The sequence below is a fragment of the Triticum aestivum genome, chromosome 2D (assembly GCF_018294505.1).
Source record: "Triticum aestivum cultivar Chinese Spring chromosome 2D, IWGSC CS RefSeq v2.1, whole genome shotgun sequence".
Taxonomy (NCBI): Eukaryota; Viridiplantae; Streptophyta; class Magnoliopsida; order Poales; family Poaceae; genus Triticum; species Triticum aestivum.
The window spans coordinates 2,982,193-3,009,576 of record NC_057799.1 but is presented as its reverse complement, the minus strand read 5'-3'; the positions used below and the strand labels follow the sequence as shown (position 1 = coordinate 3,009,576).

The 27,384-nt window shown below is 45.2% G+C and overlaps 2 protein-coding genes across 3 annotated transcripts; one reads left to right on the top strand and one right to left on the bottom strand.

The window, feature by feature from the left end:
* Nucleotides 1-7,091: 7,091 nt before the first annotated feature.
* On the bottom strand, nucleotides 7,092-11,573 carry LOC123048124 (tau-cadinol synthase). 2 transcript variants are annotated; one of them, XM_044471290.1, is made up of 8 exons: nucleotides 11,435-11,573; nucleotides 11,026-11,287; nucleotides 10,438-10,545; nucleotides 10,173-10,356; nucleotides 9,519-9,737; nucleotides 8,976-9,111; nucleotides 7,856-8,104; nucleotides 7,092-7,506 (listed from the first exon to the last, which is right to left on the bottom strand). In XM_044471290.1, the coding sequence occupies exons 1-8, from the start codon at nucleotides 11,543-11,545 to the stop codon at nucleotides 7,192-7,194; spliced, it is 1,584 nt and encodes a 527-aa protein (XP_044327225.1). In that variant the 5' UTR covers nucleotides 11,546-11,573; the 3' UTR covers nucleotides 7,092-7,191. The 2 variants fall into 2 exon arrangements, with proteins under 2 accessions (XP_044327225.1, XP_044327224.1); XM_044471289.1 differs by having other exon boundaries at nucleotides 10,173-10,545.
* A 13,725-nt stretch (nucleotides 11,574-25,298) lies between these two features.
* LOC123048123 (desmethyl-deoxy-podophyllotoxin synthase) lies at nucleotides 25,299-27,384 on the top strand. The gene is made up of 2 exons (XM_044471288.1): nucleotides 25,299-26,277; nucleotides 26,532-27,384. Exons 1-2 carry the CDS (start codon nucleotides 25,330-25,332, stop codon nucleotides 27,162-27,164), a joined length of 1,581 nt encoding a protein of 526 aa, XP_044327223.1. The 5' UTR covers nucleotides 25,299-25,329; the 3' UTR covers nucleotides 27,165-27,384.

Genomic DNA, 27,384 nt, shown 5'->3' with positions numbered 1-27,384 from the left:
GAGTACCCATTATGTTATGGGAAACGTTTGGGGCCGGGGCACCGGCGGAACATTGGGCCGGTCACTTCCTCTTCCTCGCGTCTCCTTCATCGCGTCCCGCACATCTCACGCAGCTCCCCCACATCTCGCGCAGCTCACCGGGGGCGCACGCCGCCCTCTTCTTCTACCCCCTCCTCCCCCTCCCCTCCCCCCTCCCCGCCCCCGCCCCCGGTCGCAGCACCACGCCTCCCCTCCCCGCTCGAAGCTCGCCACGGCTCTGCGCGGTGACCATCCCATCTCGCCGGCGACCGAGGGGGGGGGGGGTAACCACGGGAGATGCTGCAACCGGGGTGACGGGGTGCTACCACGGCGACGCTGATGCAACGCTGCGGAGGCCGGGGTGTGTGAAGGTGATGACCGAGGTGACCGCGGGCTGCAACCACAGCATTTCCATCATCGGTAGCTGGTTGAAGCTTTTCCTATATACGGTTGAAGCTTTCTCTGTCAATGTTTGCAACTTTTTCTCTGGTCGCAGGTCTTGTTGAAGCATTTTTTCTTAACGGATTGAAGCTTTTTTATACACGATTGAAGCTTTTCCAAACCACCGTCGAAGCTTTTCTGAAAACGATGGAAACTTTTTTCCTTTTTTTGTGTTTGCTACAACCACGTCATTTTTTTTGCTGCAATCGGCAACCACATAAGCTACATCCGGTTAACATTTTTGCTACAATGACGACAGCGGGCTGCAGCGGTAAGCTTTTTTGCTGGAAGCGATGAACTTTTTTTCTACAACCGGCGTCGTTTTTGGTTAGAACCAGCAAGAGCCTTGGGTGGGCACACAGCGAGGTACAGCGCGAGCACAACGACATGTGCTGCAGCCGGCAGCCGGCGCCACTAGAGATGCGGCCATCTCCCCCGGAGCTGTGGCCATCTCCCCCGAAGCTGCAAGCCTGCAACCACGAGTGCAACCATGGGTGCACGCTGCTGCATCCACGGAGGTGAGAAACGCATGAAGGCGGCATAGGTGAGGGCGGTGACCAGCGGCGAGGGGCGGCGACCGGCGGTGAGGAGGCGAGGCGAGGCAGTTGGCGCGTGCGGAGGCGGGCCTCTCCCTTTTCCGTGCGGGAGGTTGAAGATGGGAGTGGTTGGGAACGAAGGGATCTGACGGCTCGGGGGGCCAGATCTGACAACTGGAGCTTGACCGGTCCAACGATTGGGCCGGTGCGCCGGCGCAGATCATTGCCCTTATGTTATGTGCAAGTCAAGTTCCGTGAAAATTAGATTAGCGTCACGAAGAGGTTTGGCCTCGGCCTTCTCAAACTACCAACACACGCTCTCCCAATACATATTCGGCGAAATCACTCGTCACCCGTCGCAACCTGATAGTTTTTGTTGTTTTCGTAGACTCGTTTATTTAAAACGTTTTATCTCTTAAACTGTGCATCTAAATATTGAATTGTTTTCACCGTTGGCTTCGTTGCATAGAGATCTTGAAAACTAGGTCCCATGTTTTGACAAACTTATTTTTAACGAAAAAAACAGACAAGAAAACAGAACCGAGAGCATGTTTTATTCCTTTTCGAGAAGCACGAAGCAAATCCGTGCCAACATGAGAAGTAATATGTGCGTCTCATGAAAAATAAAAATAAAAACCCTTTTTTCTTTTTTCGTGATGCACGGCCGTGTCTCTCGCGGAAGTAAATCCATGCCTCCACAAAAAATTAATATGTGTCTCTCGTGGAATAAAAAAATAGGAAACCGCTTTTTTCCATTTCCGAGGGGTACGACCGTGCCTCTCGCGGATACAAATCCGTGCCTCCGTGAGAAGAAAATATGTGTCTCTCGCGGAAGGAAAAAAAGAAAACACATTTTCCCCTTTTTCCGAGAGGCACGATCGTGCCTCTCGCGGAAGCAAATCCGTAGCTCCACGAGAAGTAAATCTGTGCCTCTTGTGGAAGAAAATAAAATATGTTTTCTCACGCAATTTTTTATTCCAAATTATTTTCCGAATCCTAAGGAAAACAGGGGAAAAACGAAAAGCCAAAATCATCTAAAAGCCGAAACCCATACAGAAAAAAATAAAATCCAAAGGAACCGTCCAAAATGCTAGACGTGGCGGCGGCTGAGACCACGCCAAGTGGCTCACTCCTGGCCCACCCCAAGTGACCCTTGCGAGGGCTCGTGGAGGAGTACTCCTTAATTAGTTGCTCTCCTTTTTTGGTCTTGTCTAGGACGGGTCCAAGACAAGGCCCCCGGTTGTGCTGGACAAAACCTGGCAGCCCAACTATTGTCCCAGAAATAGCAAGATCGGGTAGGGTGGAAGGACCAAAGGGCGCCTTAGGTCACAATTTGGGTTGGAATCAAATGAAGTACTGATTTCTATCCTTTTTCCGGCTTTTTGTGGACTTTTCATTATCTTTCCCAAAAAACGTGAGAAAAATATTTCAAATAATGTGAACATTTTTGAAAACATTAAATTTTTTTATACATTTCTAAACAAATTTTAAATGAACAATTATTTAAACCTTTGTGAAAATTTTGGAAAAATACTATTTGACTAAAACTTGCCACCCCAAAAGGAAAAACAAAGCCCTAAAAAACATAACTTATCATCTGAAAAAAAGTTGTTATGCTTGACAACTAAAGTTGTCATCCTCGCATCACTGAACTAGCCTTTAAAAAACATTCGGACTTGTCATGTGTTCGTGCCACACGTGTGGCACTTATTATTTTTATAACTATGCATATCCTATGCGTTGTTGTTATCAGTTGACATCGCTGAAAAAATAGCTAAAAACATCTACAGCCGCAGACAGCAAATCTGGGCCCTCAAACACCCCCCCTGGCGCGTCCGCGGACAGTGACCAGTCACGCCTCAAGTAATCGAGTTCACATCCACGTACCACATATCCAACACCCTATATCTACATATGGAAAATGCATATATTGCAGATCGAAAATTCGTTGTAGGCATGAATTTAGTCTGGAAAATGGATACGTTCATACAAGTATTCTCTTTTTTGAATAACGAGTGCACAAAGCACGGTTCATCGTATTTGTTTGTTCATGTGATGGACAGATTGATACTACTAGTCTTTATCTTGATTTCGGTAACTGGCAGTATGAATCTAGTTTTTTTTAGAGCCCGAATATGATAGCTCACAGCTTGAATTTTGTGTTTTTCAGCGGATCCACATCAGATCATCTTGTGCAAGCTTTGGAAGAATACTTTGACAGTTCTTCTAGCGTTCAACGCATGGGGAAAGATGGTACTAACTCCACTTAATCTGTACACATTGAAAATGTTGCTCCCCCTATAAAATCACTGCCATTTTACTCTTTTACACAGCCTTGTAAGCTGATTCTTGGACCCGCAACTTTTTTTGTTGTTCTAAGATGTGAACCGAAATTGTAATTGTGTATGGGGTTCAAGCATTACATGTTTATTTCATGTTCTGCTTGAGGTTTGTCCCCAATTTCGAAAATCATTGATCGTCAACTCTGTCTTTTATGTTTTAAGATCCTGCCTTCATAGAATTTGTCCAGCCAGAGCAATATCAACTTGATATATACATAGCGCACATTTCAGATTTTCTGAACAGTGGACAAGGAGAACCGTCTACAATTTTAGTTGTTAAAACAGGAGGAAGTTTCTGTCAAACCATTCAGTCTTTTAGTCCAATTACCAGAGATCAGGAGCAAATTGTCTGTTTAATTAGCAAAATCCTTACTCACTTGGACATGCACTATTCTGACCCAAATTTACCAGAGATCGGCAAAAATGACAAATTTTGATCCGTAAAAAAGTTCACTGTTGATATACTATTCTGACCCAAATTTACCAGAGATCGGCAAAAGTGACAAATTTTGATCCGTAAAAATGTTCACTGTTCATGTATATTCTGACCCAAATTTGTCTTTTTTGGCTGTGAGCTACTCGTATGTCCAAATGACCTGAAATTTGGAGTGCATCTCACGCACCAAATTATCTACCACACATAGAGAATTTGGATTTTTTAAATTTATTTTTGTATTGTTTGTGAATTTTTGCTTGACCGGGTGCAGATGAGCCCGAGCTCAGAAATGAATATTGGCTGAACTTGGCGTATATATAGTGATGTGAGTAATGAGACAAGTAAAACAGTGAGGACTGGGCAAAATACGTAGCATTTGTGTCACCAAGCTAGGAGGAGAGCCTTGCAGCAAAGCTTTTCTGGTCTCCCTTGGTATATGCGTGTGTGCTTTCGGTCCAGGTCTGTGTCTTTGTGTTCTTGAGAGAAGATAGAAGCAACGAAGAGGAAGAAGAAGAACGGCGCTGCGAGAGGCAACACTGACAGCTATTAATCCAATTAATTAGGCAGAAAATTAAATACACGTGCAATTAATTAAGTCCCATTAAGTAGGAATTTATTCACGTCAAATCAACTATGAAATCGAGCCATTGATTCAATTAATGATTTAGTTAGACACTTAATTAGGAATACAGATAATTAATACTAGTAGGTAATATTTCAACCGTATCTTAACTATTGAAAGGAGAGATGGAGATTGTACGCGGTATGTCCAACTCCCCATCCCTTGATCGTCCCTACGAGAAACCCATCCGCTCCCACCTCCCCGCAGGCACAAGAAAATCCACCTCCCTTGCCTCACACAAGAAGAAAATAAAGAAAATAGAAACCAAGCATCGAACCAATTTGAAAATCAAGGGCAATTAATTGTTCAGACAAATAATTACACTTCCAATTAATCAAGTATGTTTAAGTATTACTTTTTCGTCATAAATAAATTATGAAATTGAGCCATTAATGCAATTAATTAATTAGTTACGCACTTAATTAGGGATGTATATAATTAGTAGGAAGTTTTTTTACCATGTCTCCTCTTAAGGCGAGTTGGAGACCGCATGTGGTACGTCCACCCCACACCCCTCGATCCCTCATACGAAAGCATCCGTCCCCACCTTCCCGCACGCACAAGAAAACCCACCTCCCTTCCCTCAGGCAATAAAAAAAAAGACCGACCTCCTCCTGACCACCGGGCTGGCATTATCTAAAACAACGGCATGCCTCGGGATTGATTTAGTCACGGTCGCGCATCATCAGAGGAGGTGCCCAAGGAACGCGCCTCGTGGTCTATCCGGCCGAGAGGCAGTTGTGGGAAGAGTCTTCACCAGATCGATGTCCCTTATACCATCATCTTCCTAACCATGCATTATTTCAATCATGGGGCGAGTGTTGCATGGAACAGTCGGACAAGAACAGATCGATCAACCCAGCAACCTCCACCCTGTGAGCACAAAGTGATCTGTACGGAATCTGCATAGGTCAGTGTGACACCAACGGATGAGCTTATGTGGCAACGCTCGGAAGGTCGCCACCACGGACGACTACTTCAACGACGTCCCTCGGCAGGTACCATCACACACATCTTCTAGAAGATCACTAGCTAACTCCATCTTCCTAGCCCAATCAACATTGTAATGGATTGATGTGGTCTGCAACATGTTCCACCAAAAGCTACTGACAAATGAAATATCAATATAAAACAGTACAATTGCTAATGTATTAGAACTATTTATTGTGTAATAGTATGATCCATTTTCTATTGATCGTGTTGGAAGGAACACCATTTCTGAACAATGAAGCTAGTGATGTCAGAAGGTCAGGAAAAATAGATATTACTACATTTTTTCCACTCATTTTTTGTCTGGGTGTGTTGAGATGTTTACATATCACAAGTAGCTTTATATAGATGTTCCAAAGTTACTTCACTTGGTATGATTAGCTAGAAAAGTAATATATTTAGGTAGCTAAGCTGAGGCTGTATGTGTTTCTATCCTTGTATGATATATCATTTATTCCACCTTAGGATTTAAGTTTATTTATCAAGTTTAAAAATGCACACATGAGTGCAGCATAGGAGAGATGTGTTTTCATTGATAGAGGAAGGGCAAGATCACGCCAATTGCACAGGGGAAAGAAAGAAAATGGAAATGAAAATGAAAAACTCAAGAGAAACTATGATCTCATGATAAGATGGCGGCCATCAGTCAGCACCCATAGGAGCGCTCCTATAATATGTCGTAAGTCACACACAATTTTTGATTAGTACTAGCATGCATGCTAATGAAGGTCACATGCTCTACCTAACCTGTAATGCTTGGTCCATCATTATTTCGCCTATGGTTCATGATTTCTTGCCAGTTATGCAATTTAGAAAATAAGTATGTTATTGTCCAAGTATACCATATCAGTACAGGTTATGGAGGATGGTAAAGTGATCATTAGTTCAAAAGCATAAGTCAAGCTTGATATGTTTTAATCTGTAGTTACCTAACCTCTTGTACAAAGTACTAATGCATTTTTTGATTATCAAGATTCAGTTGCATGATGTTTTCATTGACTAATTACATACTTTGTAGGTTTGTCGTAAGCAAGGCTGCCACATAGTTGCGAAAGATGATGTCCATTGATTCCAACATGCGCCAACTATCAAGGTTGTAGGGCCTATCAGAGAAGACATTCACAAGAGGAGAGTGGGCGTGTATTATTGATTTGCATTGGCAGATCTTGCATTCCAAGCAAAAGAAATCAACATACCAGTTATGTCATCTCATTAGTAAATGACTTCCTATATATCTTTTTTTCTTTCACAATTACATGTTACCCGCATACTTTCACGAATTGTACAAACTCTCAGATTTTGGTTAATATTAATATTGTTCCTTTAGAAAAATGGACATGTATGTCAACACACAGTTCCAGAAAAGTATGAAAGCAATCATTCTTGATAACAAGGTCATGCATGTCTAATTACTGAATTTTATTTTGTAGCTCAAATTTTAATTCATGATATACCTACAACAAAAATAACAAAGAGTGCATTTAAAAAAAGCAATAGATGTAACAGACTAGATTAAGAGTTCAAGCCAGAGATGAGCCCTAAAGTATATGCATATATTGTAGCCCGTAGCAATGCATGGGCGTTCTAGTAGTTAAAGCTGTTGTGCGCCAAGTCTAGTGCCGAGCTACCACATTCTATATGTGGTTAGAAACATTGAGCAGAAATCTTATAATTGGCTACAATTTTTCTAGAGAAACAAAATCCAATATCCAAAACATATAATGCTCATATGTTGAAAGTTTTCTTTCGGTAAAACTTATATATGTATGAAGTATAAAATACACCCAAAATATATAAGAAAATTTATTATTCATCTGTTGTGGCTAGATAGCCAGACAAAACAGGCTTTACGAAGAGGCTCTTAATAGTTTTGTGAAGATGCTTGCTATCTGTGTACACATCGTTCCTGTTATCATAGAACAATGATGTGCTAAGGGCCAAGCCGATAATACGCTTCAGCGCAGGGAGCAATGCATGGTCTTCAAAGAGAGCTTTGTTCAGAGTTCTCCATTCATCTTCAATCAGTTCATATATCCTTGCGATGGCAACCTCTCCTGTGACGCCGTACTCATGGATGTAACACTCCACGGAGCTTGCCGCATCCCCCTTGCACTTTCGGTTCTGTATATATATAAAAAGAATGTTTAGAGCAGGCATTCCAATTGGTAGTAGAAGAGCTATGTAAGTTCGTCTATACAGAATTACATGCCATCCACAACACATATTAAGTAAATTTGACTGATAATTGAACCGATATGAATAACCGCATGGACACAAAAGTGTCATAACTAAAATACAACTTTGTACAACAATATGGAAGTATCACTTTTTCTATAATAATACTCAATTTTATTCGTTTAAATGCCAGTGGAACTTTGATTTCATGATACATGTGCATCTTAATTAGTTAGATTTTCAAATGCAGTATGTGATATGTGTATGCACGAATGTTTATCGAAATACTACATACCTCAAATGCTGCAATGTCGTTCATGAAACGCACAATCTTTCCTGCTGCTATGACGACATTAGGGACACCAGCTACCCACTCAACTGCTCTTTTCATTATGGTATCACCCATGCTAGCCATCATACTCAAGCAAACGGTTGGCGCACCTATAGTTAGGCTAGTCACATTCACCTGATTTTCAAAGCTTGGCTTATGCTTCGAGTAACACCATTCCGCTTCTTGGAGATAACCAGTGACATGATTTTGAATCTGCACCCAACAAGCAAAAAATAGTTATGTACTGCCCCATCATCTCTAAATAGTTGCAGCACACTACCTGATTACCCCCTCCATGCAGCCATCAGTAAGCCATGCATGTAATCATAATTATATGTATTGCATTAATCTATCCATGCAATCATGCCACCTCAGCAAGTCATGCAAGTTAGTCATAAGTTAATTTTTTTCCATCAATTTTTGTAGTCATGGATAGTATAGGTGTTGGATGCTTGGAGAAAATATATGTAGTTCAAGCTTCACATTTTTGTTAAAAAAGTGGCATACCGCTAACTTCAATCCAAATATTTTTCCTCCTTTTATATATCATTTTTCCACATGCTTCATATGTTTTTTCTAGCGTCAATTATATTTTTCAACAAGGTGTCACAATAAAGTGTGGGTTATCCTATAGTTTATTACGATGACAATACAAAAGAGTAGCAAACAAAAGGATCAACCACATAAAAGTAATCAACCATGATATATAGTATATTCCCCCATTGTGGAAGATACAAATAACATATGCCAAAGTAGAATAATACATGTCTACAAACATGAAAGAAGCCACTCTTGTTTTCATATACATTTATCACTAAAAATATATTATGTTTCACTCAAAATATATTCCTCTGGATGTTTTGATGAGGTGAGGGAGGGATGTGGTTGGTTTCAAGATAATAAGGGGTTTTCTGTGAATTGGAGTAGAGAAGTGGGATACTGTTGCAAAAGGGCCACAACTTACCTCATGGTCGCTAGATGCTTATCTAATGGTCAGAAATGACGGATGGCAGACACGCCATCATCACTAACCGAGGCTTTTATAGAAGTAGAGATATAATGCACAAAACATATATGTAGTTACCGCTTTCTTGAGGTAGGCAGTATCATAATTGACATTGACTGGCATTTCAACCTCAATATTTTTGAAGGTCCTCAACAACTCGATATATAACTTCTTTAGGTACTCGGGTAGAAGAGAAACGGCTGTCTTATCCCATCTATACGGTCATTCCACAAGAGAGGTTAGAAATGACACATTAGGTGTTTCAGTAGTTGTATATTAATTCTCACTCAAAAAAGAAGTGGATAATGACACGCATGTGTAAGTTTATACAGTAATGATTTGAGCATTGTGGAAATTGTAGTAAGTGCGAGCGACAATGATTGTGGGAAACCGAACAACTACATGTCATGGTACAACAATGACTTTGAAAGTATTCTTACAACACGACGATGCCCGCTGGGTGGCTAATACTTATCTTTTCTTTTAGCTCAATTGAGGTAAAAATGTTCTTGGATGCATAGCTAGTAGTGTTTTTTTGGAAGAAAAAAAAGAAGGAGATGCTTTGGAACTCTGCAATGGTTGATCGATCGATGGAAGTTTAAAAGAAAAAGCTACTCAAACCTTTGTATGGCTTCATGTAGCTTTCGGCATTCCTCTATGGACGCACGGATGTCATACGTGTCATCTAAAGTGGTAATTAGAACAATCATCTTGGTGGTGATACTTCGCTGGAGCTCAAAGCCTTTCTCATAGTACAACACATAGGCCCAAGTGTAGCTTTCCACCAAACGGTCGCGAATAAAGCTTAGGTCGATGAATCCCGAAAAATGTTTCCACCACCTGTGAATTGTATTTAGTGGAGTATTTTGAAATATTACATGGATACTTCATGCATGTTGTTAAACAGAAAAAGGTAGCTGTATTGAATAATCCATGAGACATATGGAGAAAATTATGTTCGTATGCATTTGCATGATACAACATTGCACATCCTATGTGTCGTTATATGTGTGCTAATCCCAGCCCGTCCACAAAGGAAAGAAACACAAAACTAGTCTAACAAAATAGCTAATGATAGATGATTGTGTGCATACTACCACTGAAATTCTTTTTAGTAATTTACATAGGGTGATGTAAAAAAACATAAAATTATAAACTACACATTTGATTTTCTGAATGGACACATAAGTTGAAATGAATAATTAGGAATCTAGAGAGGTGAAAAGTTTTCATCTTATTTTCTTAGTGGATATAAATAGAGAGAAAATAACATACTCTGTAATATCTTTGAGCTCCTTCAAGTGGACATGTTGTAGAAGGTTAAAATCTAGTTTTGCTAGCTCCAACAAAATTTGGTTATGCCCTTCCTCTTCTTCATACTCTGAGATATATTGTAGCACTTCCACCCTCTTACACGCCCTTGGAAGTGCTCTATGAATGGCGCGTTTGACTTGCTTATCTAGGGGTGATTGCAGACTACCATTAACTGATACAAGATGTTGCCTTGCAAAAGTCATGGCTTCCTCAAGTTTTGGCTCACCTTGAATGAGAAGATGAGTTGCATTGTATAAACTTAGTATTCCTTTTGGTTCATTAGTTATATCCTTTCTAAAGCTCCCATCTTCACCCTTGTATTTATCAAAAACATCTGCGAGATCAGTAAATTAACATTTATTAATTAGTACAGTCTAGAGCACATGCTGTCAACTTTTTTGGTGGTATATATGCAGTCGACTTAATTTGTGACATTGCTTCAGGAACACACAATCCAGTCCACAGAAACTTTACCATCAGGATAGAGCATTGTCGAACTTTCAAAAACATAAAACACCAGTATTTGTTAAATATTTAATTGAACGCGTGAAAATAATAAGTGTAAAATCATGTATGATAATATAACAACTCTATTATTTTTCAAATAACTTTTTTAGAAGTTAATGGTTAAATTTGGAACTCTATAAGTGTCAAAAATGGCATGTCCTTCAATATGAAAAGTGCATTAGTCCAAGCTTGATAACTCAACTAACTAGCGACTAAATAATTAGTCATCCTCTATCATTTGCGGGCATTATTTATTTATTTTTGACATTTTCTAGATTTGTGAAAGATGGAGCAGGTAGTTAGATACCTGGAGATACCCAATGCCCATTCTCCCTAAGTAAACGGAATTGAAGAGCGACCTCATGGAGGCTGGATGAGCTACTAAAGTCACTCTCCAGGAGTTCGTTTAACGAGTCATGGATCTGCTCCTCAAAGTGGTGATCTATTCCAAGATGTTGGAGTGTATCCACCAAGAACATTCGTGCCCTCGTGCCGTTGCAAGTCTTAAATAACAGGCTGACGTCCCCCTTCAGTTTTTCGGCTCGCGCCATCATCCATTCCTCGGACCTCTGCCATGCATATATATATGTAATATATATGTAAGCAAGCATCCATTGACTAATGAATCGAAAAGAATTGTAAGCGAAGACAGAAGATTGTGTGCGTAGTGCGTGCTTATGAGAAGTTCTAAACCCAACTAGATATGTTTATATTACCTTGGGTGGCGGTGGCTCGTATGCGATGAAAAAGTCACCCCATGATGAGGGCTCAAAGCCTAGCTGCTCCGTCGTCTCCGGAGTGTCAGCAGCATGAGAGGAAGACGCCATGAGAGGTTGCGAGAGAGCTTAATTTTGCTTTTGGAAGCTCCTGAATGCACGTGTGGCCTATAAATACATGTCGAACGGATTGTTTTGTCGCTGTCGAAGAAGGCGTGGGTCTGTGAAAAATTAATCCTATCATGAATATTAAATTAATTTAAAAGGTCTAGCGTATTTTCGACTACACGGACATCGTGGAACACGTGAGAGAGCGAAAGCCTGGTGGGTGTCAATCGTCTGCCTCCCAAGTTTCCCCTCGTGGGACGCGTGAAAGAGCGAAAGCCTGCTGGGTGTCAGTCGTCTGCGTCCCTAGTTTCCACTCGTGGAATGCGTGAGAGACCCAAAGCCCTGCTGGGTGACAGCTCTTCTGTACGTCTCTTACCCGTTCACTGCTCCATCTTGTCCCCATGTACGAGCTGCATGCCCATGGCTCCTTTGCGAGGAATCTACAGCCACAGCACATTAGTTAATCCGGCCCCTCAAATGTATATGGATGTGTCGGTCAGATTTACCTATTACTCCCTCGGTTCCCATATAATATTTATCTTTATACAGATTTCAACAAATGACTACATACAAAGCAAAATGAGTAGATCCACATTTTAAAATATGTTTACGTACATCCATATGTTATAATCCATTTGAAATGTCTAGAAAGACAAATATTTGGGAACAGAGGGAGTATATAACTACCTATTCTACATCCATCACACTACAGGACTACACCGCTCCTGTGCGCCGCCGCCGCTCTCCTCTTTGCAGCTGCCGGAGAAGACGCCAGGGCAAAGCCCCAGCGGCTTGGCGGGGGTGGTCTTCTCCTCGCACAACAGAGGATCAAGATCGATGCGGCGGATCCCATCTTGGTCTCCTCGGCAGTGATGGCGGACAACGACCGCTGGGATGTGGCAGCGGGGCTGTAGCCGCGGCGGCAGGTAGTGGCGGCCTCCATGCTACAACAGCTCTACCTCCGGTTCGGTTTCAGATCGTGGTGGTGCTCCTACTCTTGTTATGCATCACGCGGGCGCCTGGGGCAGCGACCCTGGGCTTGGCGGTGGTGGTCATCTCCTCCGTCGGAGGTGGTTGGCCTAAGGCTGGGTGGTCGGATCTCGAGATCTGTCATCTAGTCCCGGCTGCGAGTCGGGGAGACATAGTTACCGCTAAAAACCGAGCCGACGGTGGGCGATGGCGGCGCTCTGCGCCGTGACCTTGATGATGGCATCGTCGTGTAACTACTGTCAACCCACTCGTGTTGCTCCGGAGGAAACCCTAGGATCCGGTCTTCCAAATCGGACGATGACGACACTTCGGTGTCGTTTCTCTCTTGTGAGCGTTGTTTGTGGAGTAGCGCTGGCAGACATAAGTAGGAGGTGGAGCGGCTTCATCTTGCACGAAGTTTCCAGGGAGATGTCAAGTCATGCCTGCCTGATAGGTGCTACGCTGTTTCATGCCTGTTCGGCAGATGCTACGCACGACATATCTTACAGATACTTCAAGCTGTGTCGGTGGGTGGTACTTCGCGGCATGGTGCTGCGGTGTACCAGCGGCAACCGCAACACGCTCAGCAGTTTCAACATGATCAGATCGACGGCGACGCTGTATGCGCCATGACGCGCAGATCGGAGTCGATGGCAACATTGTCGGTTATTTCCCGGGCGATGACGTTGAAGACAGACCAGCAATGAAGACCACGCGGACGAGCGGCCGACAGCGAAGCACAAAGGGTCGAAGGCGTCCCTTGGGCGGCGCGTCCAACCTTGCCATGCGGTTGATGACGAAGTGGACGGTGTAGTCAATGCCAATGTCGGAGTAGAGGCGCAGGGGTCGACAACGGCGGTAGGCGACGCAAACCGATCTTAGATCCGAAAACCAAAAGGTAAATATCGATCAAAGCGATCGGCGAAAGAGAGAAAACCTGGATCAAAGGATCGGAAAAAAGACTCTTTAGGGCAGCCGGTCAACACCGGTGGACGAACCCTAGATACGGGCGGCGCGGTCCCTGGCTGCACAAGGGTCTGGAGCTGTGGGAGGCAGCTAGGGTTTGGATCGATTAGGCCGATACCATGTAAGGAGGGAATAGAAAGGGATTGATGAAATCCATGATGTTTATTGTTTGAGCCTCGTGGGCATATATATATGGTCGACTTGAAATACAAAACAAGCGAGAACAAATCCTAGTCTTTCTCTTATTTCCTAACTAATCATAATATTCAAACACTTCCAAATGAGAAGACAGTGTGCGGTACGAGCATAGCCGCTTGTACCGACACTCATTCTGTAGGACACCACCTCCTCTTGGTCGTCACTTCAAGGCAGAAATCACATATTTGACCTGAGGACGAAATCAAATCACAAATTGACCTGCTTTCGAAAAAGTTTCACTCTGCTGACCCTTTCGTGTGGCGCCCGACAGCTAGGCCCCGCACACTACTATGCAGCGCCTCTGCCTTAGGCGTCGCACCTCTTGCCAGCGTGGCAGCCCTGGTCCAGTTGCGGCCCCACAGACAGCACTGCAGCGCCTAAGGCTTAGGCGCCACACTTGTAATGTGCAGCGCCCGTCTCTTAGGCGCTGCACAGTCTGTGTTCCACTTAGGCTGGCCCCACCCTCTCTCCCCTCCCACCCCACCCCACACCCCCACCCACCCAAACCCTTAGACTTGCGCCCCTCCTCTCTTCCCCTCTCCCCCCTCTCAAATCCTTCTCAAATCTTGCAAATCCGGAGTATTTGACCGTGGATTTCGAAGCCAACCCCTCCCTTAAGGTAATCTCCTCCGATCCCCTCGTTTTCATCCATAGGAATTGTCACATTTGCTCAAATCTTGCTACTTTGGGGAAACCCTAGCTTTGGCTTGGATTTGCAAATTTGTGTTGAATGATGTTATGTTTCTTTGCTAATTTGGTATGGTTAGGCTTTCATAGTATGCTAGGGTTAGGGTTATGTGTGTTTGATGTTGGTGTTAGGGTTATCCTATGGTTAGGATTGTGGTTATTGTTAAGTGGGGGTTATGGTTATTAATTCATATATATGTTTGGCATATGTATTTTGTGCAAATATTTTTGTTAAGTACTTACTTGATATATGTGTGTTTTTGATTATTGTAGGGATGGGGAGAACATGTGTTTATGTTCATCATGTGGATAAAGAGGCCTTTTTGAAAGGCAATGTTGAGCCGGACCCGGATGAGCTTGACATGGTGTTTGAGAGTAGTCCTAGCTATGCGGAGCTCTTGGACCAAGTGAGGAAGGATTTGAATTGGATGGACCCAAGTGACGTTGTTGAGTTCGAGGGAAGGCATAATGTTGGTTTTGGAATGCACATCCGTTGGAAGACAATGCGTGTGAACTCCGAGCAACGTTGGGTTGCATACAAGGAGACGGTTGCCGAATCTCTAGACAAGGCTCTTGAGTTATTTGCCTCCAAGAAGGTTGAGTCTACTTTGAATTTGGACTTGAACCGGAACCCCTCCCCGTTGGTTGCTAGCACTCCCCCACCCATTAACCAAGATCAAATGAGTGAACCTCATTTCATGCAACAAGATTGGCCAACATTGAGCCCGACTCCAAACAACCAAAATGAAGCTTTTGAAGAGGAGAATGATGAGTACGAGGAGGATGACAACGAAGTTGATCTCCATGACAACAATGTGGGTGATCTCGACCAATATCATGTGCAAGAGACAATGGACCAATCCATCCCTTTTTCCCGTGCATATGCATCGGACTCGGATGACGATGGTCCCGATGAAGAAGTTGATGAGGAGGGGTTCACGCCGAAGGAGGCCCAAGCATTCAAGAAGGTATTCGGGAAGGACCACAAGACACCATTGTTCAAGGATCTTAGTCTCGCGGATGAAGCCGTTGTGGATGGTGGCAAATGCATATCTCTTGGAGCTAGGCCAAGTTCTCACCGTGATTTGGAAGACGGCAAGAACGGGATATATCCCGGTTGTGAGTTTGAATCCTTCTTGGAATTGAAGATGTGGCTTGACAACTATTCGGTTACACATTATCGTCCACATAAAGTGGCCAACTCGGACGTCAATGTGCGTTACACGGTCAAATGTGAAGTGCCAAGATGTCCATGGATTGTGCGTGCGAGGCCATGGAAAGGAGGTCCCACTTGGCGCATAGTGAGTTGTCTACCAACTCACATGTGCCGGCACAAGAATGCGGATGGCGAGCTTGTGTACCAACAACACAGACAACTCACGTCCGAGTTCATTGCTTACAGGTTATCCAACCAAATATCCACACTTCCAATAATGAGCATCAAGAGTGTCATTGACCTTGTGAAAGCCATCTTTCATTACAAGGTGAAGTACGGCAAGGCATGGAAGGCGAAGCAAGCCGCATTCAAGATGTTGTATGGCAATTGGGAGGAAGCATACAACCGACTCCCTAGGTTGTTGTTAGCTATGGCCGCCACAAACCCAGGCATGGTTCACGTGGTTGAGCCTCATGGGCACCAAACATTGATTCATAACGGGAGGACCGTCCGAGTATTTGGCCGTGCATTTTGGGCCTTTGAGCAATGCGTGAGGGCTTTTGAGCATTGTCGGCCCGTCATCGCCATTGATGGCACGTTCTTGACCGGACAATACAAGGGCACTTTATTGGTTGCAATAGCAAGTGATGCCAATAACCGGGTGTTGCCTTTGGCTTTCGCTTTGGTTGAGGTGGAGAACAATGATAACTGGGAGTGGTTCTTGCGTCAATTGAGAACAAGGGTATTACCGGCTGAAAGGGAAATTTGTGTCATATCGGATCGCCATCCAGGAATTCTAAACGCGGTGGTGGTTGACATTCCCGGACATACAAAGTTGCACCATCGATGGTGCATGAGGCACTTTTGTGCAAACTTCTATAGGGCATGTGGTATCAAGGAGTTGGCCGATGATCTTCAAGATTGTTGTCTCGCTTTCACCAACAAGCGGTTTGCCACATTGTTCAATGCATTGCTCAGACACAAGAAACTTGACCCCGGTGGTCTTGAATTTCTCAATAGGAACATTGTCGAAAGGAATATGTGGGCACGTGCTTTCGATGAAGATGGCCGGAGGTACGGTCAAATGACAAGCAATATGGCAGAATGCTTCAATAAGGTGCTCAAGGGTGTACGTGCATTACCCGTGACGGCAATAGTTCAATACACATTTGACAAGATGAATGGATACTTTTTAAAGTACTCAATGGAGACGGATAAGCAGATTGCTGGTGAGAACAAGGATAAGCACAAGTACTATTTCCCACCAAAGGTTGAAGAATGGTTGGACTTTCAATCACGAAAGGCAGACTCCCAAGAAGCTGTACTATATGACGACAACGAGTGGAAGTATGAAGTGAAAGAGCCTGGAGGAACCACAAACGATGGGCCACCAACACGGAGGCCGCGCTTTCAAGGTCTCCCTAACACGGTGTGATTGCAGCTGCATGAGGCCATCGTTGCTTCATCTCCCATGCTCGCACTTGTTAAATGCATCCCGTGTTAGGAATGTGGACGTCAATCACCCTCTTACCGTGAGGGAGTCCGAGTTCTCAATCATGACGGTAAAGAATACATGGGCTCCCCGGTTTCAGCCATACTTGGACCAATCACAATGGCCGGAGTATCATGGAGTTCAACTATGGCCGGACCCGGAATTGAAGGTCGTTAGACGGGGAAGACGTAAGACAAAGCGTCTTAGAGGTGACATGGACGGATGGGGCCGTGGTGGCGGTGGAGAATACGGCACCGGCCAATTCCAAGAGCCTCGTGAGCAAACCCGTTGTGGGGACTGCAGTCATCGGGGACACAACACAAGAACTTGTCCCAAACCAAGAAAAAGATCAAAGAAAAATGATGCAAGCACAAGCCAAGCAAATGATAGCCAACCAAGTCAACCAAGGAGTAGCCAACCAAGTCAAACAAGCCAACGAGGAACTAGGCAACAAAGAGGGAGTCAACTAGGTCTTAGAAGAGGCCGTGGTGGTGGTAGAGGCCGTGGTGATGGCTTAGGCCGTGGGGATGGCCTAGGCCGTGGGGATGGTCTTGGCCGTGGTGATGGTCTTGGCCGTGGTGAGGGTCTTGGACGTGGTGGTGGGAGAGGCCGTGGTGATGGTCTTGGCCGTGTTGGTGGTAGAGCCCGTGGTGGTGGTCTAGGCCGTGGTGGCGGTAGAGGCCGTGGTGGTGGTAGAGGCCGTGGAGGTGATCTTGGCCTTGGTGGCGGCCGTGGTGGAGGAATGTTCAGTTGGCTCAATGGACCATTGCCGTATGTGACTTACTATGATCTTGTTCTTTTGGCTCAATGCTTGTGTTGTCATTTTCCATTGTGTGACTAACTATTATATTGCCATTTCCATTGGTATGGAAACAATGAAGGGGGTGGAGGACACGGAGGGGGAAGGTGAGCTCCCTTGGTGGTCGGAGGAGGGAGAAGAAGAAGAAGAAGAGAGGAAGAAGAAGGGACAAGGACCGCGACCTTCTTATGAACCAAAATGTGTGCTACTATGTGCTATGAGACGTAAATGACTATGTCTTTTGGCTCAATGTTTGTGTATGACTATGTGATTGGACTACTCTATTGCTATGTGTGTATGAGTATGTGATTTGGACTACTATATGTGCTATGTCTTCTTTCTGTGTTTTGGACTACTACATGTGATTTGGATATGATCATGTGCCATCTATGTGAATCACAAAACATAAAAAACACTTTGTATTTGAAAACAGCAGATAGTGCAGCGCCTAAGGGTAAGGCGCCACACTACTCAGTGCAGTGCCTCTTCCTTCGGCGCTGCATACTGACTTAGCAAATTTTTGGGTGCAAAAGCTACTGGAACGCTTCTGTTGCTCTCTGGACTGGCATGTCCAGGTGTGCAGCGCCCAAGGGAGAGACGCCACACACCACAGTGCAGCACCTCTCCCTTAGGCGCTGCACGTCTGGACATGCCAGTCCAGAGAGCAACAGAAGCGTTCCAGTAGCTTTTCGACCCAAAGAATTGCTAAGTCAGTGAGCAGCGCCTAAGGGAGAGGCGCTGCACTGTAATGTGCAGCGCCTAACTGCTGGGCGCTGCACAGTACAGTGCAGCGCCTCTCCCTTGGGCACTGCAGATTGACTTAGCACATATTTGGGCCGAAAACCTACTGGTAAGCTCGAGAAGTAAAATGTTACTATCAAATGTGTGTCAACACTAACAAAATTTTTGTATGCAGTCACCGCGTCCTCTATGCAAGTACTTCACGTGGATAGATCTTGAAGTGCCAGAAGATGTCAAAACGGACCAATACCAAGATTGTCTTAGGCGGCAACGGCGGTTCGAAGAATCGTTTCGAAGAGGCTTGGAGGAAGAGCGTCGTCAGAAGGAGAGGATGGAGCAGAAGAAACGAGAGGAGGAGAGGGCACGCCAAGCGAAACTTGCTCGTGAGGAGGAGAGGGCAAGAAAGCTTGCAAAGGCTCGCGAGGCGCAAGAGGAGGACTCGGCCCATGACAAGAAGGGGAAATGGCCTCGCTCTACTAAGTAGGGACTTCGCTTCGCTGCACTCGTCGGCATAAAATTTGTAATGAATGTGTCGTGAACCATGTCGTACTAACGTTTGAATTGTCTTAAGTTATGAACTCATCGGCATAAAATTTGTGTTTGTTCAAATTGCTGTGATGCTGCAGTCATTGTAAGTATTATGTTGTTTCGGTGAAATGAATGTGTTGTAAACTCTGTTTTTTCAGTAAACAGCCATGCAGTGCCCAGAACACAGGCGCTGCACTATACCATGCAGCGCCCAAGGGATAGGCGTCACACAGTACAGTGCAGCGCCTGTCTGTTGGGCGCTGCACTATGACTTGGTAATTTTCATGGATGGTCAGTGCTGAAAGCCTTCTGTGGCCCTCTGGATAGCCATGGCCAGGTCGGCAGCGCCTATGAGACGGGCACTGCAGTGTACTGTACAGCGCCTAGGCGTTGGGCGTCACACAGTACAGTGCAACGCCTGTCTGTTGGGCGCTGCAGTGTTGTTAACTGCCAAACTGCAGAAGCAGATGCCATTTTGGCCTCATGCAGCACTGACATAACTTGCTACAACATAAATAAAATTACTGTAGACTGCACACACTGAACAAAGACAACTAATAACTTGAACATCACATCATTTAGGACAATTCAACATTACTAGTAGTTCGCAAACACAAATACCACACTAGTAGGAATTGACCAACATATAACATAACCTCACAAGTTCATCGACCTAATGAAACGGCTACAAGAGCACTAACAAACACCAGCACTAATGCCTTCCGCGCGTGTTCCTGGTGCCACGCTTGCAGGCAATCTTCTTCTTCCTGGGTGGACGAGCCTCCTCTTCCTGCACTTCCTCCTCCGCCTCCGCCTCCGCCTCATGATCCAAGCTAGCCATCCGCGAGGTCCCTACGACCACCTATGGGTTGCCTCTGTTGTCAAAGTCGTTGGGCGTGTACCGGCGTCTGGGCTGCCTAGGCTTGAACACATATGGGGACCGAAGTTGAGCGTCCGCCAAAGTCATGTCATCATCACGCTCATGGCCCTATCACACAATCAAACAATATGGTGAAGACCGGCGTCGTAATCAAGTGAGAATCACATCTAAAGGATTAGTCATACCTCTTGGGTGACCACGCCATCATCATCCAGATAAGCATATGAGGAACTCACATCGTCCCCCTGATGGTGAGATGAGGGGTCTGATGGTGTACCAGACCTAGAGGCAGATGGTTCATCAAATTCGGGATCACGGCAACCGAGAAGATTCGATAACCGCCTTAACTTCCTGGCCTGACGCTGTAACATGAACAAGTGTGGAAGATATCAAACTCCACAACATAGACTAGCTCTCATAGTGAATGCGATATGTACCTTGAGGAATGCTCATAGTGAACCATCATCATTGCCTTTTCCAACCGGTGTGTTCTCCAGAATAGACTGGCTCTCATCAGCTGCTTTCTTGATCTCGGTGCGCTGCGGATGAGAAAGAATGAACACGTTAGCCATTCAGACATGTGTAATACGGCCAACGGGAAAGTAAAGAAGGAACACTTTACCACATAGTTAATCACCGGAACAGCAGGGACTCCTTGCCCTACCCTGACATCTCTGTTGTACTTCCCCTTTGATAGATCCTCAAAGTTCACAGGTTCTTCAAGAATATCCTCATTATATGCCGGCGGGCATATCTCAACTCGAGTATTTTCAAGAAGCCATCGTATGTAGTTATCAAAAGCAAGTGGGTTATGCTCACGAAGCTGGGCGCGTGCACTGCTACAAGCTTGCTCCACGCAAAGCTGGAAGCGGGTAACATACGAAGCATGATGCTTGTCCCAGTCCTTTATCTTCCGCTGCCTTCTCCTGTCCAACCTGCATGGTACAATACCAAACATTAGCAAAATCAAGAAGGACTGACGATGCTTAGTCAATACGCTCTCTTACCTATGAAGTGCTTTGTCCGTATCCACCCATTCCGGCGGGTGAGGCTGGAACAGACCAAACTGACGAAACACGCGATGTGGCAAATAAAACTCAACAACCTAGTTGCATATCAGTGGGCACCGCATAAGCCAGAGATCCCTATCCCGCAAGCACATCGGGTTGATGCTAAACTCCGGGGTGTACCCAAGTCTGTCATCCGCGCCATATGGCTGCCATTCCACCTATGAAATAGGGCAACAATGCAAAATTGGTGACTTTTTTTTCTGGCAAACATGAGAAATGACTGAAGTAATGACCTCGTTACCTGCTCAGGCGTAATCGTGTCCAACTCGGCAACGTACTTCTGGTACATGAGATTGACATCGTTCATCATCTCGGAAACCACATCCCACTTGTAAGCCCAAGTGGGGCGCCGTAATTCGTCATGTTCATCTTCATACCAAGGATTAAACCTGACGCTCTTCGGGCGTCCAACAGGCAGACGCTCCCAGCTCCATACAGAAAGTAGCAGCATATTACCACCAATGCCTGCACTATCTGTGATCCTGCAACACGCATCGTCCAGCTGCATATGAAAGAAAAACAATGTTAACTTGACAGCAAGCTTGCATTGCTAATGAAGAAATGAGTTGATCACAAAACAGACCAACTACCTGTCGGTACAAGTAGGCAAGAGTCGCTGAACCCCAGCTCCATTTGCTATCGAAGACGGTCAACGCCTTCAGCCACATCCATGGAGCGTTCTTGCCAGTGGATTCAGGAAACAAAGTCCTCGACACAACATACCACATGTAGACACGAGCATGTGTCTGTATCACATCATCAGTGGCATCCGGAGGGCAATGCGCAAAGTTTGCTTGAATCCACGTGAAAGCAGCTCCGGCTGCTTTCCTTTCCTTCTTCTTCGGCTCTTCTCCCTCCTCTACATCAGCCTCAGCCTCGGTAGGAGCCATACCGATAAGAGCAATCATCTGCTCACGCCACCCATCAGAATCGGTGCTCATACAGAGAGGCATCCCGTCGATAGCAAGACCGGTGATCAACGAGACATCCTCGAGCGTCACGGTCATCTTCCCAGTCCGAAGATGGAAACTATGCGTCTCCGGCCTCCACCGATCAGCAAGAGCGGACATCAGTGGAGCGTTCAGATTCGTCGTGGACCGGCTGACCAACTGAATCCACGGGAGTAGTCCTGCCTGCTTGATGTATGGTGTGTACCGCTCATCGTAAGGCATGGCAGGACCAGAGGCCCCGTGATACCGAATCTTCAAAGGTTCAAGCTTCTGCAAAAAACAAGTAATGACAAATCTTAGGGCATGTAAATTTCAACTTAGGGCAAATTTGCAAAATATTTAGATTACTCGTTATTACCATCTCCTTCTCGCGCATCATGTAGGCCCGGTGTTTCGTGTCGTAGACATCGTCGAGAAGCCAAACCATCCTTACAAATTCAAACAATAAACATATATGAGTTCATCTCAAATATCGGTAAACACTCAACATTTCATATGTCTTCATCTAAACATCTCATATGTATTCATCTACAAGAATCTCAACATCTCCTTCTCACACAATGAATAAATGATTGTAAATTATCATATATATCTAGTATGTCATATGTGTTCAAGTAAATCAACATCTCATATTTCAAATAAACTAAACATTTCATATATATCTAAAAAAACTCAACATCTCACATATAGCTACAAAACTCAACATCTCATAATTATCTACAAAACTAGGCATCTCATATATACCTAAAAAATTTACAATCTAGGTTTCACTAACAAGAATCATATAGTGTGTGTGTGGGGGGGGGGGATCAAAAGTTCCACCTAATCTTGGGAAAACAAAGATCCAAACCAAGCAAATCAAAGGTTCCACCTAATCTTGGGCAAATCCCTAAAATTGCAACGCATTTACGGAGGAAAAGAAAGGGAACGGAGGAGTTTACCTAGTAGGAGGGATTGGAGATCGAATCCGGGCCTCAAAACGTCAGATCTGAGAGGGGTGTGGGGGGGGGGGATCTGAAGGGGGCGCCGCCGCCGCCGCTCTCTATAAACAGAGCAAGAGGGGGAAGAACTGCTGGGAGGGGCTGGCCCGATGCGGCTTAAGTCAATGTGCAGCGCCTAAGAGACGGGCGCTGCACATTACAAGTGTAGCGCCTAAGCCTTAGGCGCTGCAGTGCTGTCTGTGGGGCCGCAACTGGACCAGGGCTGCCACGCTGGCAGGAGGTCTGACGCCTAAGGCAGAGAGGCAGAGGCGCTGCATAGTAGTGTGCGGCGCCTAGCTGTCGGGCGCCACACGAAAGGGTCAGCAGAGTGAATTTTTTTCGAAAGCAGGTCAGTTTGTGATTTGATTTCGTCCTCAGGTCAAATATGTGATTTCTGCCTCACTTCAACCTCGCGTGATAGAATATCGCAGAAAGTGGACAGAGAGGACAAAAACATTACCTCCGGCGGGGATCCGTAGGCAGAATCGACAAATAAAAGGGCACCGCTGCGCCATCACCTCGAGCAATGAGACTACGCCATCAATGTTCATCATCATCATCATCATCATCATCAATCCCTTCATCCATCTTTGCTGTAATATCGAAATCTAGTGTGGATTCACCCAGTCCTTACATTAATCTTTCATTAGTTGTTGCAAAGAACACCTTGATTATGCGTGTTGTCCCTATGTCTAGTAAACACACTAGTTCTCGGCGATATAAAGGAACAGTCGTGTGTTTATGATCTAAACGCCAGCAAGTTAGATGATTCTCTTTATATGTTGTGTTAATTATTCTTCATGATGTTGTGTGAAGTATAGCTGCATGTATCACGTGGATGCAGAGGACAGGAGTCATTCTTCTTTTCTAAAAAAAATGATGTTGTGAGGTTAAGGCGGGAATAGTTGTGGAATGGGTGATACGGAACTACTACGGCAGTATGCTTGTATTTGTACTTGACTTCGTCCACAGATAAAAACATATACGATTGATTAGTTATCTAAAGTTCTGAACCCAGAGTTGAGCATTTGCATAACTAAGCAACGTGCATACTATTGGTTTAACCCAAACTCCAGGAGAATGCCGTAGAACAACTGCAGATTCCATTCTTTCATTAGTATCTTGTTCTTTACTTTTATTCTTGCACACTTTAGTTCTGGTCACAACTCTCTTGCAATATTTTGAATTGCTAATCCCTTTTGCTTTGGATCGCTGTTAACTTGCAGGCACGTTCCTATAAGCCTGTATAAGAAGCAAAGACCATTTCTTGAACTCTCTGTGGGATCAATACTATTACTTCCAAAAATCTAAACCTCCTTCAAGGGACCGCTTTATCTCAACTAATAACGCGTCCAGTGAGTTGTGTGTGACAAGGATGCGTCAAGCGTCATATCGGTAGGCCTCAACGAACCAGTAGTCAAGGCGAGCACATCGGACACCTTCAATGTCGATGATGCATACATGTCGATAGATTCCTAGGGGTCATCTTGGCTCTGACACCGTCTTGCTCTATTGGATAATATCCTAGAGCACTTTCTGCAGATCCACCAGTGAGAGCTTCGCCGCCGGCATGCGTGAGAAGAGCTTAGGCTTGGTTGCTCTCGCTGTTGGAATTCACCACGAATCTACTCTACCTAGTGCGAGGACACCAAAAAAGTGCGAGGACACCATAGTGTTTTAGGCAGAATCACCTGAAGGGATCTGCACATTTTAATTTGATAGGATTTGAGCGCCGATTGAGGGATCGACCAGAACAACGGAGAAAAAAATAATGGAAATTTTGTGGAACGATACAGGGCTCTGAGTAACAAATGCTGTGAGCTCACGGCACTTCCTCGCATCACGCCGGGATATGGACATGGAAACCAAAAATAAATGAGTGAGGAAGAAGATTAGAAAATGGATTTAGGAGAAATGTTTACAATCTCAATATTCGATGTGTGAGCTATCTATTATTTTATTTTATGTGTTAGGTGAACGTGACACGATGTTTTGGCTCTAGGGAGCATGCTCTCTAATGAACTATAAATTCAAATTAAATATTAAATAAATTTTAAAAATCCTGATTCTTTTTGTGCATGTTCATGTGAGTGTAGCAAGTGCCCTTGACAATTTTCACACGATACGGGATAGCAATGCTTCGTCGGTGAAAAAAAAAGAAGTGTAACCTAAGTCGTGATGGGCTGGGCCTAAACAGTAAACACACACATCCGCACTATGGGCCTGGCACATGTGCTACATAATTGCACACGATTGCCAGGAGAGAGTTCTCAAGAAAAAGAAAAGACGATTGCTAGGAGGGCCGGGGGAGTAGTAGGTAAGGAATGACTAATACTTGGAGACCTCATATGTTGGCGGAGGGGAATGGAAGATGATATTATCACCTCTTAGGCTTGCCATGCTGCCTCCCATGGAAGGGTGGCTACGCTTGTGCTTGGTAGCCCTATTTACCCTACTAGCGATTTGGCTCCTCAAGCTCATCACTGGTGGAAAGTGCAGACCGGCTGCCAAGAAACAGCTGCCTCCTGGGCCATGGACTCTCCCCGTCATCGGCAGCCTCCACCACGTCGCCAGCGTCCTCCCCCACCGCACGCTGATGGAGCTATCTCGCCGGCACGGGCCGCTGATGCTTCTCAGGCTAGGCGAGGCCCCCACCGTGATCGTCTCCACCGCCGAGGCCGCCGCACTTGTTATGAAGACCAACGACCTCGCGTTTGCGGGCCGACCGCAGAGCGCGACGTTGGACGTCTTCGGCTGCGGCGGCAAGGGGATCGCCTTAGCACCCTATGGTGACCACTGGCGCCAGATGCTCAAGGTCTCCATCGTGGAGCTTCTCAGTTCCAGGCAGGTGAAGCGCCTCGAGGGCATCAGGGCCGAGGAGGTGGGCAACCTCCTCCGTTCCATCACCGCCGCCGCCTCGAGTGGTGGCGCCACCATCAACCTAAGCGAGAAGATGACGGCGCTCAGCAACCACGTCGTCACGCGGGCGGTTTTCGGCGGCAAGTTCTCGCAGCAGGAGGAGTACCTCCGGGAGATGGCCAAGGTGTTTGTGATGATGGGCGGCTTCTGTCTCGTCGACCTTTTCCCTTCGTCGCGGTTGGTGCGGTGGTTGAGCAATGGTGAGCGTGACATGAAGAATAGCTGTGGCCGCATGCACCACATCATCTCTGACATCATACAGGAGCGCAAGGCCGCGCGAGCTGCCGGCGTCGGCCCCGACGACGACAAGGAGGACCTGCTGGACGTGCTGCTCAGGCTGCAGAAGGACGACTCGCTGGAATTCCCTCTAACCACAGAGAGCATAAGTACCGTCTTGTTGGTGAGAACTATTTCACTTGATTTCAAGTACTGAACTTTGTATCGTCCAACTGATATATATATTTGTATCTGTGCATGCAACCATGAATGAGTTAGGACAGATCGCAGTTCACATGTGGTTCTTCACAAAACAACATTAACATGATTAAATCATATATACATTTGTTCAGTTGCATCTTTGAATCATCAATATACATGTAGATCCTTCGTACATAGTAGATGTTTGATCGTGATTTTCGCGACCGTCGTTTGCAGGACATATTTGCAGGTGGCACAGAAACAACAGGAAGTACCTTGGCATGGGCCATGTCGGAGCTTGTGCGCAATCCAGAAATTATGGCTAAGGCACAACAAGAAATACAGGAGGTGGTAGGTGAAGACCGAGCTGTCATTACTAACAGTGATCTCACTAAACTCCGCTACACGGAGATGGTCATCAAGGAGGCCCTTAGGTTGCATCCGCCCGTTCCTCTGATCCCACGCGCGGCTAGAGAGGATTGTACGGTTATGGGTTTTGACATACCTAAAGGCACCAATGTTTACATTAATGTCGTCGCAATTTCTCAAGATCCTGAACACTGGAGCAGTCCTGCAGAGTTTAAGCCAGAGAGGTTTGAGAACAACCCAGTGAATTACAATGGAACATATCTCGAATTCATTCCCTTCGGCGCCGGGCGACGGCAATGCCCCGGGACCCAGTTTGGCACGTCGCTCGTGGAGATGGTGTTAACAAACATTCTATATCACTTCGATTGGAAGCTTCTTGATGGGGCTAGCCTCGCTTCGTTTGACATGTCCGAGAAATTTGGGCTTACACTACACAGAAGGAATGACCTGAAACTCAGAGCTACTCCACACGTGTTGTCCAAAGCTATGCCGTTGGAGTGATATAGAAACCTTGCATGTTCACCTATTGCCTGCACTTTCAGCACATGTAAATGGTGTCAGTATTGCAGTGTATGCTTGTACCCTTTATGCAATAGAATAAGATGTGAGCTCATTGCAAACATTATTAAACTTTCTTGTATTGCGTTACTATCATTGTACTGTATCATGTAGAACATGCTTGTATTAGTTCTCTATATTTTATAAACATTGGTTTAACACA